Genomic DNA, 17634 nt, shown 5'->3' with positions numbered 1-17634 from the left:
GTAGAACATAATAAATTAATTCATATGCATAGATCTATGATATAATTAAATCTTAAATCGGAGTTTATTTAATCGGAATATAATTAAATATATAGTGACACTATTATATATATATATATATATATAGTGACCGTAAGTAAATCGAAAGTGAAATGATCTTAATCTATTTTCTACAAAAAAACTTTGTAGTTTATGGCAAAAGGAGGTGGGTAGAGGATCGCTCTATGCTAGATTGTGAAAAATATGATATATATAAGGACGTCCCGGTGATCTATAGGATGGACGCGCCGGCTCCTAATAGGCTTGACGGATTCCATTCCCAACCGTTCACCCGTAGCAAGAATTGACTATCCGGTTGTACGGTAAAATAGGTATATAAATCATGTATGACCCCGTTCTGATTTTACTTTTTCAGCAAATGATTCTGTTGGAAGATTGAAAATGAACGTTACATAATATATGAAGGTAGGATATTTTGTAAGCTTTTTGCTAATACAAGCATGTTTGTATTCAATAAACCCCAAAATCAGCGGTCGGCAAAGTCCGGCCCGCGGGCCAAATGCGGCCCGCCGCAACATTCAATCCGGCCCGCGAAAGGATTTGAGTGATTTTGAAAGATGGGAAGCAACTATTCGTATACAAATTACAGAATATCTTTTAGAATAATATTTTATACCATCGTACTCTTTCAACTTTAATTAAAGTACTATGGAATGACGGATCGTTCGGTATGTTAGAACTCGTGTTCAGTCATGTTTACATGAAAAAACTTGCCTTTTTCGGCTGGCTGTAGAACAAAAACTAAGAGAGATAATTTCTTAACATGTACAACATTTGAAAGGTAATTATTTAAGCTTCTTTGGACAATTAAATCTAAAACTTTGGGAGTTGCCTTTCATCAGTCATTCGGAATTTTTGCCACGATGGACGAAGACATGCCTATAGGCATCCTAATTTTTCGCGACAAAATTGTTAGAGTAGAGCTTTTGCATCATGTTGGTCCAGAAAAATTCGATGGAACACATGTGACGGATGTTGTACCAGTTTGCGGACTAGGGTTTCACGTCAAAATTTCGCCGAAATTCACCTAATATGAACGCATTGAGTTTTGGCGTCATTGTTTGCCATTGCGAAGCCAGTGGACGCGATTTCTGCTTCCTGATATCTGTCTGGTGGTACAGTCGTCAACTCGTACGACGTAACAACATGCCCGTCATGGGTTCAAGTCACGAATAGACCGTGGCCCCATACGTAGGACTGACTATCCTGCTATGGTAGCAATAAGTCACTGAAAGCCAAGTTCACTTCACTAGTGGGTACAGGCAGGCCTTGGCCAACAGCGGTTGTTATGCCAAAGAAGAAGATATGTGTTGCTATGTTTCCCAAACTATTTCTCTGTTTGGCGGGTTGCATCGATCTCCCGGCCCAAATAACCCAGTAATGTAGTCACTTGTACCTCTGTCTTTATTTTGAGCTTCTTTTGGAACCTCAAAAATGAACCTGGGCTCTTTTGCGATGCTTTGATTGTTGCCTAATAGTGCCAAGATGTTGGTGACCAAAGCGCAGAAACGTTCTTATGCGACGACAGACTTTTGTTCGCAGTCCATTTAACACGCTACGGGGTGTCATTCGTTGATCGCGCACGCTTTTAAGTTGGTTGGTTCACTGTTGGTCATCATGGTTAGAGTTCGACTGATAGAGGTGTCAAGGTGAAGGTACTGATAGAGTTTGTCTGTTGTCTCATGGGATACTAATATTCAAAGTGCAATTAATGAATTAAACCGTTATGTAATTTTAACATTGTTTCAACACAACAATAAGACTTCCGGAATGAAGGAAATCGCACACGAAATTTAATATTGATGAGATATACTAAAGCCTGGTTACAATAAATTTATTTATTTAAGTTTTGCATGCCACTTGCATTTGATGGGAGAGCATTAGACTTTCGCCAACGCAAAACATGCAATACAAAATATTACATATAGTGAAACAGCTCCATACATTTTCACTCGATAATTTTTTTATTTTGTTTTATTCGTTTTTCTTAATTTCACACAAATCAGTTGGTTTCCCTTTAAACTATTTTAGGGATATTTCTATCGTATTTGATATACAATCCACCTGATATATCAACTCACTTTGCTTTTGTATCATCCCCGGAATATCTTTAATATTTTTTGTGGCGTGGGAGGATGGGGTCTTCAGAAGCGATATTGATCCCTTTTTGTTATTTTTTTACTGATCACATTTTTGGCCATCTATTGCCGATTCTCAAATGATTAAAGATTAGAATTAGTTTTTAAAGTAGGTATCATTAATTTTGACCCATACTTGGATGATATAATTACAGAAAAAAAACAATAATACCTAAAATATTTGTAAAACATAAAAATGCAATAATTTAAGCGCAATAATAAAAAAAACCCGCATTCACCTGGCCCGCGGCACTCGATCATTTACTAAAGTTGGCCCTTTGCCTCAAAAGTTTGCCGACCGCTGCCCTAAATCACATACAAGGATATGCTATCTGATTGAAAAAGGGTAAAAAGGCATAATTATGTAAAAAAAAAATCTGTGATAAGCTATAAAAACCTCATAGTGTAAATGTGTAATATCTTCGAAGCATATTGAACAATATATACTAGGAATAAAAAGCTTTTTTTAAAACTTGCTTTGAAAAAAAAATTCACTCGAACGATACACCAATTGAATCTAATCCAATCAATCCACAAAGAATCGCTTTGCTAAACCTTACAATGCTTTATTTTATCCCTCCCGTAAACTGATCTAACCCGCCGACAAGATTAACTCGGATTAAATCGGTTGACATAGGGGATCGCTTGAAGACGATGCTAATTGTTGCAATAAACTTGATTTACAACCTCCACCAACGCCATTTCGTAAAACTACCACACATCCACACAGACCAAATAAGCTACAATTTACCGTGACCATTTATTTCAAACCGGACCGAGACAGGCTTTAAATTGCATTGAACCGGCCTAACGAACGGTCGAAAATGGCATTCAAACTGGGTGGGTGAGAAAAAAGGCAGGAAAAAAGTAGAATACATCAACCTGAAAGCAAGATAAATGTTCGGCATTTATGCTGGCGATGTGGCCCGCACCCGTACCCGGCTCGTGACACCGGAATGGTTTCCTTCTGAAAAGAGCATGGTAATTAATGTACGGTAGCATCGACGACGTACCGCCCTGGTATGGGTAGCATTTTATTTCGCCGTGTGAACGAGAAACATGTGGGAGAGTGTATGTGTTTTTGAATAAAAAGCTCCAAGTTCTTGTGGCTCTATTTGAGCGGAGGCGTCACACAATTGGATACACCTCTCATCATAATTATTGACACAAAGTAAAGGTAAGCAAAGGTCGAGGTTTTTGGGGGAAGGGTGGGCGGTGTCAGCTGTTCCTGTGCCAGTGAATTGGTGGGTAATGAAAATTAACTGTAATTTACCACGCAGAATCACGCATCACGGTATGTTGGCAGGATTCCACAAATTTGATCAATCATTTAATTTATTATTTTCACAGCCGTAAATGCGAAAGGATACCTTTCAAAAGCTCCTTTCACTACATGTCTGTGTATCGTTAATGAACCATTCATGATGCCTCTCGTATAGCTATGGCTGCCTCTCGAATTCGATTAAATTGAATTGTATGGACAGTCGAATTCATGAAATTTTGTCACACAAATTAATACATGATTGCTTTCAAGTTTAAACCCCATCGTTGTTCTACGTAGCTAGCTTAGCGAAGTGTGGCTTAGTTTATCATCGAGACCTAGGCCCAAACATAGGCTTTGCAAAAAGATTAAACTGATAATGCATAAAACTATATGTGATGCCGTTATGTAGTCTACAAATTTAAACACCGAGCTTATCATCGATGTAAAAAAATCGATATGGATTTTTAGTAGTATTTAAGTCAGGAATGTCCTATTGCCCATTAATTATTTGTGCTCAAATATCATGTTGTTCGATATCCTCTGGTCCCTTTTCTATCGTGTATCTTAATAACATAGTTATTTCGTCCCTCTTTGCTCAGGTGGGTCATCATCATCATCAATTCCGGAGCCGATTCGAATGCTGGAATTGATTCCGATTCTGGAAACGATTCCAGAGTTGAATCCGGAGCCGATTCTGGAGTCTGAATGGATTCTGGAATTAAAATCAGCACTGGAATCGGAATCGACCAGGGAATAACAATTTGCTTCGGAAACGCAATAAGATTTGAGTCCAGAATTGGAACTAGCTCCGGAATGAGAATTAGCTCTTGATTCGAAATAATAAGTGTCGGAATCGAAATCAGTGCGTGAATAGACCGTTTACAAGTAAATATTTTTTTTTGCCGTTATCAATACGTATTGGACCCAAACGCATATATTGTTTATACTTAGTTCAAAGTTTGTTTTCAAAACTATGTTTAAATCTTATTCTAGAAATGCATGTGGAAAATTTAATCTTTATTCTGGGGAAAAAAATGCACGATTTGTAAGGAAATAAGCTTTTCTTTTTCAAATATAAATTCCTTCGCGGACCACGTCTGTTAACTCCACGGACCTCAGGTTGGATACCACTGCTATACCCTATAAAAGTGGATGGAGTTTGTACTAGAATTAACAAAAAATAATTGTTTCATACTGTTTTATCATGTTTGTTATAAAGACCTCTTAACAGCATAGGCAGTTTTGAAAATATTCTCATTCTCTGAAGAAATTATTAAACCAAACCTTCTGCATCTCAACTGGTCATCTGCACTCAACTGAAACAGTTGCAGAGAAAATAAAAAAAAACCCTTAAAATGCATAACGTGTAAGTGTAGCAAACAGGGCAAGTATTAGCAAGTGTTGCCATGAGTTGGTTAGAGAGTATGCCTCAATCCTTGGCTCTTTTCCCTCGATGTTGACGAGCGTTTCGTTTGATCTTCCGATCACACCATGCGCATAACGCAACCAATTACCTCTTCCTTAGAACACTTGAGGCTTTCAAGGAATTTCAATTACAATTACGAATTGTACCACCTGTTTAATTACAACGTTCCTGTGACCCACTGCTGTTTGCGTCTCCGCAAATATTCGGTAAATGTTTCACTGTGGTTCGTTTTCCTCTAGTCAGCTGATGCGACTGAGTAGCTTTCCACATTGGCTAAAGCTAAACGGTTTAACATTCAAGATGAAGCAATTCAAGATAAAATGTATTGAATGAATAAATAAAATAGGTGAAATAAATATTATACAAAGTGGCATTAAAATGAATTTTTTTGAAGTCTGCAAAGAACAACCTGACAAGTATCCCACAAGTCTCTTCAAATCACTTTCAAACAGCGTTGCTACAGACTCAAAGGCTACATGACTTTCTTCGAACGAAATCAAACCAGAATTCAAAGACCTTGTATCCTTTTTTTATTCCCAGAACACTGAATTCGTTACGAATTTCGTGAATGCGGCACAAGTTTTCAAAAAATTCAACACTGATCTGTCCTATACACTTAAATCCAAAGTATTGTATCACCAACTATCAACTATTGCAACAAAATTTTCATTCAAAAATCGACCACATCCTCTTAGTATTCCCATACATTATTTAAGACACAAACACTCGGTCTTAATGTCCGACAACACTTTACTCTTCAGCAAACACACTGTCGTCGTAATGAAGACATTCTATGCTGCATTATTTTCGACCACCATTCCCTCAAGATACCGAACTCTAAATTATCGAACATTCTGCTGCTCATCATCAACCCAGTACCAGAACCGCAACCAAGCTGCAGGCAACCCCCTCAAACGCTGTAGGTGTGCGCTTTGAAGTGAACTGATAGTAACAATCTTCACTCTACAGTTACAGTAGCGATTCAATCCATACCATGCCGTTTGCTTCGGGCTTAACATTTATGTCCGTTTGAAGTGGTTTCACAACTGGTAGATAGAATGTTTTATACATGTCCCATTCATGATGGTCTCTAGTGATACTTGAAAACAAAGCACAGTAGTTTGTAGAGAATGTAGTCGTTTAGTTTGGTTTTATCGAAATAGCTTATGTATGTTCAAAAAGAAACGTTGTTGTACAGCCTTGTAAATGTGTCAATCTACAAACAACCTTTTTAACAACTGAATTAAACATTTTTTACCCAGCTGATCCCGTGAACATTGTGGTAAAAATGTTGAAAAGTTGGATGGTTGGTTGTTTGTATTTGTTTCGGTACTACTTTTGTCATCCTTCGCAGAAGCAACTTTTTTTCTTTTTACATTGCCTTTGCCTTCTTAGAATTGTAGGTAAACGTATTTGCCTGGTTGTATCACAACAGCTCTGAAAAGATGTTACAATACAATTTCCGCTGTGGTAGGGGCTATTACATTACACTTACTTTAATTCAATATTTTCCAAATCGTGCGAACATTTTACCAAATTGAACATCAATCAACCGAGCCCGTTTTCTTTGTAATAAAGTTACAGAAATTGTATAAAAGTACGACCTGTATATATGCATCACTTCGCCACACTTTATTCCCTTGCCTGCTTAACCAAACTCACTCGCCGTTCTCCCCTTAAGGGAAACACTTGCAAATGGCAGCTTACTCCAGGAATTGACGAATCCAGTCTAGATAGAAGGACACCTTGGCATAACCATCGGCAAAGTTTCCACCACATTGGTCAATGATGAAGTTGGCCACACCGGCCAGCTTGCCATCGTATACGGCCGGGCCGCCCGAATCGCCATTGCACGCACCGTAGCTACCCTCCTTATCGATGCACATCAAACCCTCGCTGATCGAGTTGCAGTTTTCGTCCTCCACCACAAACATCGACGTGTAGAGCAGCGCGGGCGAGACGGGTCCGTTGCTACCGACGCGTCCGTAACCAGAAATCACCACTTCACCGCCGAGGGGAACCTCCTGATCCATCAGCTCGATGGGCTGGATGTACTTGTCAAAGGCAAACGGTTCTTTCATCTCCATCACGGCGATATCGTGCTGGAAGTTGCCGTAGCCCTCGTGCGGGTACACTGCCCGAACCTTGAACAGCTTACCACCGGCGTTCAAGTGTGCGGACCCGGCATGAACACCAAACTTGAACGCCGGGAGGCTGGAAAAAGGTTTCCATCATTACAATTAAATCGAATCCATCTTTTCTGCAAACGACCCCGGTACGGCATCGAGTGTATACTTACAGCACATCGTCATCCATTACGCAATGGGCCGCCGTCAGGACGTGGCGATCTCCAATGATCGAGCCACCGCACCGGAAGCTGCCTTGGTAGAAGAGCGCAATCTGGTACGGCATTTGGGTGTCTTCAGCCAATTGCCCGCCGACGATGCGGTTCCAGATTGGTACGGACAGTACCGTGCCCAGGAACGCAACCAAAACCAGACCAACCACGACCGAACTACGGCGAACCATCTTGATGGATGTACTTTGCGGTAAGGGAATGAGATTTTGCCTCGCCGCTAGACCTTTTTTATATCTCTTCGGCCGGCAAGCACTGCCAGCTGATAAGCAACCGTCATCAATGCGGCGGGAATTCCTCTTGTTCTTCTACTTCAGCCTTTCCCACGCACTTCAGAGCGCACTTCAACGCTTACCCATGCACATCCCTTTCAAGTGGCTCTCGTTCTCGCGTAAGTAAACGGGGTACGCAATTATTTGCCGCTAGAAAGCGCAGTACTAATTTAAAGTGCAAAGAAAAATCTTAAAGATATTGCTCATTTACTTGAACCGATTTGAAGAGATTATGATTAATGACAGATTAGGACAATGTAAAGCTAATGTAGTCGCGAGATTCTAATTCTATCTGAGCTTTATTTTAAGTATTAAATTCTAAGGGAAAATCCGATTGTCTGTTCAACAGCCCACTTCAAAAGCCAAAGTCGGTTTCGATTATCTAAGAGTTTCGAGCCCTACGGCCAAGCCGATCGCAAAAATGTTAATCGTTACGTTTCCATTTACACCGTATGCTAGGGTAAATGTACCTATAGTGGTGGTAGTACCAATAGTGGTGCTATTGCTCTAAAATGCGGTTCATAGGGCAAACTAAAAGTATTTAAGTTATTTAAGTTAGTGTGAAATGTTCTTTAGCCTTTTACAAAGGGTTTAAAAGTTAAATGGGGCCATTCCGTTTCTTAGTGACCGAAAAATCCATTATTTTGTGAAATGAGTCACCATTTTTCCAAAATCCTTAGGATTTCATAACGAAACTCATATTTCTGTTAACGTTCTAAATGATCACATACCCACGCAATTACTAGTTTTTCAACATGACTGTTATGGAATGTTATTGTTTTACTAAAATTATTTGCATTTTGACCATATTTATGCATTTTTAAGTGTTTTTTACCATAGTGCCATTATAGGTACACAAAACAGGCATGTTCCTATAGTGGTCCTAGTTCTAAAATCAATAAAAACAGCTAATTTTAGATTTTTTTCGACGACATTTTTGACATGTCGTACTGTTTTCATTAAAATAAGCAACAAAAATGAGTTTTCTGTACGTAATTTACCAAAAACAGGCCAAAATTCGCTTATCTGGCTGAATGAAAAATTGACTTCAAATCAAGCACACTCTTCCGGGTGTTGGTTGATGACAGGTGTGATGCAGTACTTTAGTGAATAGTTTCATCAATCAAATTTATACATTTTTTACGATCAAATTACGCAAGAAACCAATATTATGGCAGTAATCGTTGCTATTCACACGAAAACATCTTCAAAACTAAGTTATATTGATATTATACACTGTTTTGAGGCATCCTTGTTTACCACCACTATAGGAACACAATACGACGACTATAGGAACCATACCACCATTATAGGTACAACGAAGCAATCACAAAAATATGTATTTTTTCGTAAATTTGATGTGTTTCGTGATAAAAATGGTTGCGATTGCGAAGATAAAACATATTCGAATTGCTATGTGTTAAAATATTCAGAAATTGTCCTTCCTGACACTTTAAATCCATTAAAACACATCGGTACCTCTACAAATTGCACCACTATTGGTACATTTACCCTACCTCGAAATCAAAACACCCCAAGCGATAGGGGTTCGGGACCGTCAACGGTTCGACGCTCTTACGCCAACTACATTCAAGTTTGACCTAGCGGAATTTGGGGCAAGTGTGCCATACGGGGCAAGAGTGCCACCAAGCATTTTTCCTTAAAAACTTTAGTTTAATGATCAATTGTGTATACAGTTGGTTGCTTTCCAATGACTAAGTATTCTGAGCCTAATTTCATATAGACCAATCGATATTTCCCATTGTTTTGAACTTATTTATATTGAGTTTCAAAATAGAGCAGAATATTATAATTTTTTAATCCAACCAAATAAGCTCTCAAAAATCATGCGAACAATCAACCGAGAAAATATTTACACCACCGTATAGCTGAGAAAACGTGTAATTTTTTGTGGGGTTAGTTGAAAAAAACTTTTTTTTTGTCACTGAAAAATTCAATTTCAAAAAAGTTACAACTTTTGGGGCAAGTGTGCCATCTCTGTTTGGGGCAAGTGTGCCACCATCTTTCATAGGCGCGAGCTGTCAAAAATGTAAACATTGTTGTAGCGTGCTGCGGAATGGTGCGCTATTGTGAGCGGATTCCACGCCAGAAAAACAGAACAGTAACAAACCATATTGTGGTACAATTGGTGGTCAAAAAGGGTTCATTGGTGACTAAATACATGTAGGAATACATACACTAGTGGTACAAACGTAATAATTTCCAATTATCTAAGAAATACGGTTATTTTAACCAGATGGCCATCTTGCCCCATACGAGTGGCACTCTTGCCCCATAGCCCAAAAAAGAACGTCTTTTTGGATCCTTTTTAAAACACTTCAAAAACTGTTTTGTTTGCACTTTTTTCAAGCGAAACTCATTTATAAGTGAGGAAATAGATGTAAAATGGTTATGAGATTGAAATCGGCTTTTGAAAAACATGTTTTAATGAGTTATAACTTGAAATGCTTAAGGTGGCACACTTGCCCCAAGTTCCGCTACCTGGCTTGTAGTTATTCATATTCATATTCATATTCATATTCATATTTATTTGTCTACCTTTTGGTTACACAAATGCTTAAATAATACTTATTACCTATGTTCCTAACCTAACAAAAATTAACACAAATTATCAAAAATTTGAAAAATTTTTTTTTTAGAAATTAGAATCTAAAATTTAAAAATTAAAAATTAAGGCAGCACGGGATTATGGAGGGTTCTGATGCGGGATCGGAAAGAGGATAAGGGAAGGTTGAAATCAAACATAGAGTATACACAGTTAAATCGACGAATTGCACGAAGAAGGGGGTCATTACGGCCCACTGCAGTTCGGCGGGAAGGGATCACTAGGGGAGGGCGGTTTCGAAGAACACGGTTAGGGGCGTAGAAAGGGATAGAAGAAAGAAGGGAAGGAGAATCAATATTACCAAGGAGTAATGCGGCAATAAAGGTGGACTGGGCATGAGAACGGCGGTTTTCCAATAGTTCCAGGCCAAGCTGCCGACACCTGTCCTCGTAAGGAGGTATGGGGGAGGACAATCTACCCAGGATTTTACATATAGCAAACCTGGTGAACGATCGCTGCACCCGCTCGATATGCCGGTCTCGTAGTACAGTCGTCAACTCGTACGACTTAACAACATGCCCGTCATGGGTTCAATCCCCAAATAGACCGCGCCACCATACGTAGGACTGACTATCCTGCTATGGGGGGAATCAATTAGTCACTGGAAGCCAAGCCCATAAGTGGGTACAGGCAGGCCTTGACCGACATCGGTTGTTGAGCCAAAGAAGAAGAAGAAGTTAAGTTTTATTAAATTAAAATTGAGAAATAATTAAAATAAATAACAGCCGGAGTTAATCTAGCAGTCGATTCTTGCGGCTCTAGCCCAACAAACTGGTCGGTTACTGGCTGTGCTCAATCATTCATCCGTACTAAAGCTATTAGACATAAAATAATACAGAAAGAGAACAGATCGGCATGTTCACCATCCTCATCAACCATTCAACATGTACGATCGAGAACAAAAGTTCATAGCTTCGATCGATGAAGATCGTTTGATGATATTCATTTAATTCAACATAATTCTTAAAAAATATCCCCAAAAAATCCTTGACGATTAAAACTAGATATTCAAAAATCCTTTTACTTTTTATATTTTTTATTTCTTCATTGTAGCTCATTTTCTATTTCAAAAGTCCTCCAATTCATTCCCAATCACTTAAACAAACTATTAATTTTCAATCAAGATAAGTCAATCCACATCTGCGACCTTACGAATAACTGCGTTTTACTGTAATCAGAGATAATAGAACAATATTAAAATAATTAAATAGAAATAAGGTAGTACTTACTTTAATTTATTATGTTTCTTTCAATTCAACAGTTTGAAAATTCTTGCAATGAAACTGCATAAAAAACATTCTCAATTAGCAAGAATTTTTATATCATTCCGAGAATGAGCCATTATCCCTTCCCAGCCCTTCATTTCGCATTCCCTTTCTCAGTTTCCCCAAATACTGCTAAAGTTGTTGAATTATTAAAAAATAAACATCCGTAGTTTTATCCATAAATCAATCTGATCAATGAACGCGCCCGGTTCCGACATGATCCGTTGTTGGTTTTACTTTATCCTGAAAAAAAGGCCAGACGATGGTTTTAGGATTCTTTCTTATCCAGGTTTCACGGTGTTGCACTTTGTTTGGTTTACCAAATTCGAAAAAACCCTTTCATGCAATTGAAAATTATTGCACGAAAAAAGCTTACCAAAGCTCACTGTACAAAAAGCACAGCAGATCGCCTTGTTGACGATATATTAATTGTTAAAGTTTATGTTGTGCGATTGTAATGAAATCATAATGCGATATCAATTGTTTTTTTTTGGTTTCTGTAATCAAAAGTGAAAAAATGCAGCAATAAATATGGTCAACCGTATATCAGAGAGTTTCAATACAAGCTTGCATACAAGACACACCTTTGTGTGCAACTTGTTAGCTTTCTGTTGGGTAGGGTTCGTTGGCCAGTTTGTATTGGTTTGTAATTTGTGTTTGAAAAGAAAAAAACATCGTAGTTTTTACGCAATATTAAAGGAAACTGCTTTTCATATCCCAACATGCAATGTGTAGAACATATATGTTTGTATTTATTCATCATTTACTAGTATAATTTAACTCATCTCTTATTTACACCATTTCCTATCAACCTACCTACGACGTTCGCTAGCTATCCCGTGTAAAACGGTAAATTCACTTCATATCAGCCATTACGGTTCCAAAATTAAGTCTTTTCTCATGCCACTTCGTCCTAGCTTGACTGCAAACAGTTCCACCAAATAATTGCTAGTAAATAAAACAGCTATTTTGGTTTAATCGTAACCATCATTGCGAAACAATTCACGGCAAGTTAAACCTTTGTGTTGTTTAAAATCTAACAGCCTAACTTATTCTAAGAAATAATGCAGTTATTCTATGAGAGTCAACAAGCTAAGAGAGGCTATTTGGTTTGATTGAGGAATGGAAAAATTGGCTTAAGCGCTATCGTTCATATGTCTCATCTTTACGCTCAACGTCTTTTTTCGCTTTCGACACGAGCAACCGTTCTCGTGCGATTTAGCGACGACAAAGTACAACCGTACCTCGGCACAAGCTGCTACGCGTCCAGATCGATAATTTCGTCCTTAATGCTCACATACGGATGCAGCAAATGTGGTGGCACCGGATCCATCTCATCATCGTCCTCGTCCAGCTTTGGCCGTTTACCCGACCCATAGTCATCGTACGGGTACGTGTTGCTGTCCGAATTCTCCCCTCCATAGTAGGAAGACACATTATCCATGCTTAGATGTCGCTCCGAGCCAACCGATCCCGCATGCCCACCGACACCATTTCCGCCTGCGCCTCCCCCACCCCCTCCAGCCCCGTCACTAAGCTGAGAAAAATGCATCTTGATGATATGCTTCGAGAAGTTGGAGATCACAAACCGATCGCCCTTCTTCGTTGGCAGCTTCGACACCTTTATCTGCACCGCGCACATGGGACACTTAATGAATGCGTTGTAGCCGTTGGTCTCGTAGGTCACGTTGATCATTTCCTCCGTGATCTGCAGCTTAATGGGTTGCTTTTCGCTCCACATGTCGATCAGCTTGACAATGCAGCCCTGAATCTTCTTGATGCGCTCCTCGTCGCTGAGCGGAGGGAACACGGTTGCCTGCTCGAATGCGAGTGGTGAGTTTTTGTGCGACATTTTCATCTCGGACAGCATCTGCTCTTGTATCTCTGTCAGCGGTTGCTGATGCATTCGGACGACTTCTTGCAGCAGCTGCTGCTGTTGCTGCAAAAGTTGCTGCTGCTCCTTTTGCTGCTGGTGCTCTTTCTGCTGGTGCTGTTGTTCTTTCTGATGCTGTTGCTGCTGCTGATGTTGCTGCTGAGCTAAAAGTAGCCGATGTTCGCGCTCACGCTCACGCTGTATCGTCAGGTCGGCGGGTAGACGGAGCGCCGGTTCTGGCCGTTGTATTTCACTAGCCACCTTGGTGTAGTTGAGATACGCGCTTATCTGCAGCAGCAGCTTACGGTGGCCAGGAACGAGCCGAAACTCGCGTGCCGGATCGCTGCAGAAGATGTGGAAGTAGAACTGTGTCGCCGGTACCAGGTGGATAAGCTCTTCCCGAGCGAAACGCTCCATATCAATGAAGTCATCGTCATTCAAATTTCGCAGACTGCTTTCCGCCTCATAGCCGCACATCTTTAGCAGATTCTTCAGATAGATAGGTACCGGGCCACAGACTTTCTCTATCCGACCCCAGTCGATGCGCGAAGGTTTCTGCGGGGACGTTGGTGAGAATCGATCCTAAAACAAAAAATAAAACAAAATAAACAAATAAACCAATCAGTTTTCATAAATCTATGTTTCGTTTTTTTGTTACTTCAAATTGTATTTGTATTGTATGTTACATCCTAATGTTACATGTTTCTAAGCAAATTCTACGAAATCATCTTACGAATTTTTTGTGTGTCATGTTATATCATTGATTATGTCATGTTTGCGCACAAATGTAACAAAGTCTACAATGTAACATAATGTAGATTATCGTATTATCTCACTATCTGTTATCTATTAAAAAACCTCGGTAGCAGTTTCATCGATTATTTTACGGCGGGATTACAAACTTTATTGCAAAGATAATACTTTCTAGTTTGTAGATTAAGCGGGTCGCCTTTGATATCGTTTCTTCGTATTTCAGATTCAAAAACCTTGAGATAGAAAATTAAAAATAATGTTTTCGAATAAGTACAAAAATATTATTAGTAATTAGCGCTGTTAACCATCATTTTTACTCGACCACGCTTATATTATGTGTTACATAATATAGATACAGGTAATACGTACAACAGATTTTACAAAAATACAAATTCATGAACATGCTCAACATCATTTACCAACATTATTTTGATAAGATTCTGCTCTCAAAGCAATTTAACCACAAACTTGGGATCGCTTTACAGACACACTCAAATGCACAATAAAAACAAACAAAATCACCAGTCTGCTAGAAATCTCAAAGATAATTTTCTAGTGGAACAAATACCGCGATCGATATTTCCCAATGACTAATGAAACTATGCAATCAATGGTATGCGGTGAGTGTCTGAACCATACATACCACGTCATATTCTTCAGTATCAAGTAGATAGATATGCCACGCGCGGTATCATATTCACCGTGACTATAGTTGGTATGCAGGCAACAACAACACTCATCGGATTGTATTACGTGTGGCATCAACGAAAGCTGCCAATATTGGATGCTGATATAATCGTACCATTTAATAGCGGAGCCTTAGTTCAGTTAAACCTTGTTTCAACAGCTGATAAGATCTACTTAGAAACTAATATGCTTTATTTTTTAATAGAAAACGTCTCTTGCATTATCATTATTTTAGAACGGTAGATATTCAATAATAAGACTTTTGTATTAAAAATTTGTGTAAATATCGTGTCAAAACACAATAATATTGTAACATTGCGTAGTCTTTGTTTCGTTGTTCATAACAAGTTCGATTCACGTAAGACATATTCACTTGCCATTAACCTGCCAGTACATTGTAATTAAATGTTTCACATCATAGATGTAATAGAAACAATGCTTTAGAATAACATTTCAACATTAGCAAAATGCCATAGTGGTGGGAAAATATATATAAAATAGGATATCAACAATTTGTGCACCACTGCTTTATGGACACTGTGATCATTGCCAATCAAAACTGAGTGATTTGGAATATAAACTAGAATTACAATCCGTTTTATAGGCTCGCCATAGTTCTCAAAAACTATAAACATTGATCTTTCATGCCAAGTGATTGGTATTGGACAATTTAATCTTGATTTACCATTCTTTTACTCGGCGTAACGTCCTACGTGCCTACATGCCGGTCTATAAAGGCTTACGAGACGTATTTAGTAAGCAGCCGAATAGTCAGTCCGTGTTACGGGGGGACGGTTCGTCTATATGAGGCTTGAACCCATGACGCGCATGTTATTGAGTCGTACAAAATGACGACTGTACTACGGTACCGTCCTACCAAGCTAGTCTTACAAAAAGTTAGTCTAATTAAAATTTAATTAAAATTCTTTTCGAGAAACTGTGGATGCCCGTCGTATGTTCAATACCCGAATGGACCGTGCCCCCTTCACTGAAAGCCAAGATCATTTGTGGTAAAAGCATGTCTATTCGGATAACGGTTTTTGAGCTCAATGAGAAGAATAAGGGTATAGAATGTCCAGGACAAAAAATTACATAGGGGTTACAAGGGAAGAAGATTGAAAATACAACCGAAATGGTAACATAATTAAGAAAACATGATTGTGTAATTGTTAATTAGTTTTTAATTTGATTTCATTAACTAGTTCTAAAAGGAGTATTGTTATCTATGGTTACAGATGCTAGTGTGCATGCATAAACGAAAATTCGATTTTATTTCATCCACATTATCAGATCTGTCTCCTTCCTTGTAACACCAACCACAATTGATGTAGAAATGCTTACTTATTTTTACCATCTGAAGGATCACCAGTGCGTCGAAAGCAAGAAAGAGCACATAGGGAATAGCTTCCTGTTTTACTTGACTGATAATGATCACTGCTTGAGTCGTGACTTGTATTAACACGTAAGTAAAACCCTCCTAGAGATGTTTTACTTTACCCCCGTTCTGATTAGGTATTTGACTTTGATTTAACCACACCATAGCTAGTGGGAGCTGAGTCTGGCATTGAGAACTGTACCAAGAGATATGTAGTTAGTACTAATTTTAACTATCTTATTTCTCACTATTTATCACCAAAAGTGTTAATTTCCATTTCTGCTGAGCTAAGATGCCATCTTTTCAAACAAATTGAGTACAACACTTTAAATGCAATAAGAAATGAATATCACAAGTCATCAGCAACTAATAAACAGTCGATTTCGATCATCACGATAAACGATACATATTCGTCTAGGCTCGAGTGGCGCGCCTTTTCGGCATCTTAAAAAAACACAAACCCAAAAAACTCATTCCCTTTTGTCGATCGTACTGAGGTGATAAGGAAATTTCTCATCTCCAAGCAAACATGTATTCATGGATTTAACATATTCAGCACACCCATCAATATTCATAATTTCGTCTTCCCTTACCAGCACCTACTTGCCACAAATTCCCTCTTCCAGCTGATAAAAAGACTGAAAATGAAAAACAAAACTCGCGTGATCAATCGCTGACAAACGCTTACTTGCCACCACACCACTTCCTGAGGCTTCGAATTGAACATATTCTCGTGGTGGAAGGATGAGAACATGGGTGTTGGGTTGGTGTAATGTATGCGCCGCACATCAACGGGTCGCCGCTTGCAGTTTATTCCCAAAACCCTGGAATACATAATATTCTCCCCGATTACTGATCACGTGTAACGGAGAACGCACATAAAACTGACTAGGAGAGGAGTAAAGCAGGCTAACTCCCAGCTCTAACCGCCCAGAGAAGACGAAGATATTATTATCACAATGCATTTCATTACTCCATGGCTCTGGAGCTTTTGTCATTAAAAATTCTCCTGCTCCTGAGAAGGAGTACCCGCAGCACATCACGCTCATCACGCAACGCAGGAACAGGAAGCGTAATATTCACGCGGGAAACACAACTGGTCTACAGGGGTGCAGAAAGAGGGCAGAAGAAGCTGGAACCCCAATCAATACCCGAGCAACAAGCATTCATTCAAACACCCAAAACGGAAAACATCCAGCACCCGGCCCCATCGGCCACAAAAACTATGTCAAGACATAGACACACTACACCCCAGACGAACCCTGGGCCCGCTGGAGGTGGAATAAATACATCTGCAATTTACAGTAAGACGGCGCGCACGGGGCTAGACATGAGCTCCATTGGCATAATGTTTTATTGAACACCGCCCATACCCATATGCTGGTGTCGCCGAACGAGGGATCCGACGGGACGGGACAGAAGCCGAAGGTACGTACTACATGTGCATTGTAGTTCTCTCCATGATGGCGCAGCGCTAAATGTGGCACTTTGAACCACCGAGGAAAAAGAAACCCACACCTCACCGATGTGTTTCTGCAA

The 17634-nt window shown here is 39.3% G+C and overlaps 3 protein-coding genes across 4 annotated transcripts in view; all 3 read right to left on the bottom strand.

Annotated features, from left to right (window-relative positions):
- LOC120949177 (carbonic anhydrase 2) overlaps positions 1–17634 on the bottom strand; it is a 221145-nt gene that overhangs the window by 33382 nt on the left and 170129 nt on the right. The window lies entirely within an intron of this gene.
- On the bottom strand, positions 6498–7462 carry LOC120952318 (serine protease SP24D-like). The gene is made up of 2 exons (XM_040371594.2): positions 7188–7462; positions 6498–7102 (listed from the first exon to the last, which is right to left on the bottom strand). The coding sequence occupies exons 1-2, from the start codon at positions 7415–7417 to the stop codon at positions 6592–6594; spliced, it is 741 nt and encodes a 246-aa protein (XP_040227528.2). The 5' UTR covers positions 7418–7462; the 3' UTR covers positions 6498–6591.
- LOC120951281 (uncharacterized) overlaps positions 12131–17634 on the bottom strand; it is a 30417-nt gene continuing 24913 nt past the window's right edge. For both annotated transcript variants that reach the window (XM_040369884.2, XM_040369883.2), the window contains exon 3: positions 12131–13862. In XM_040369884.2, the coding sequence (XP_040225818.2) occupies positions 12666–13862 (1197 nt within the window). In that variant the 3' untranslated portion in view covers positions 12131–12665. The remainder of the gene's footprint in view (positions 13863–17634) is intronic.

The sequence above is a fragment of the Anopheles coluzzii genome, chromosome 2 (assembly GCF_943734685.1).
Source record: "Anopheles coluzzii chromosome 2, AcolN3, whole genome shotgun sequence".
NCBI lineage: Eukaryota > Metazoa > Arthropoda > Insecta > Diptera > Culicidae > Anopheles > Anopheles coluzzii.
The sequence above is the reverse complement of the archived record's forward strand: the minus strand, read 5'-3'. Positions and strand labels throughout refer to the sequence as shown.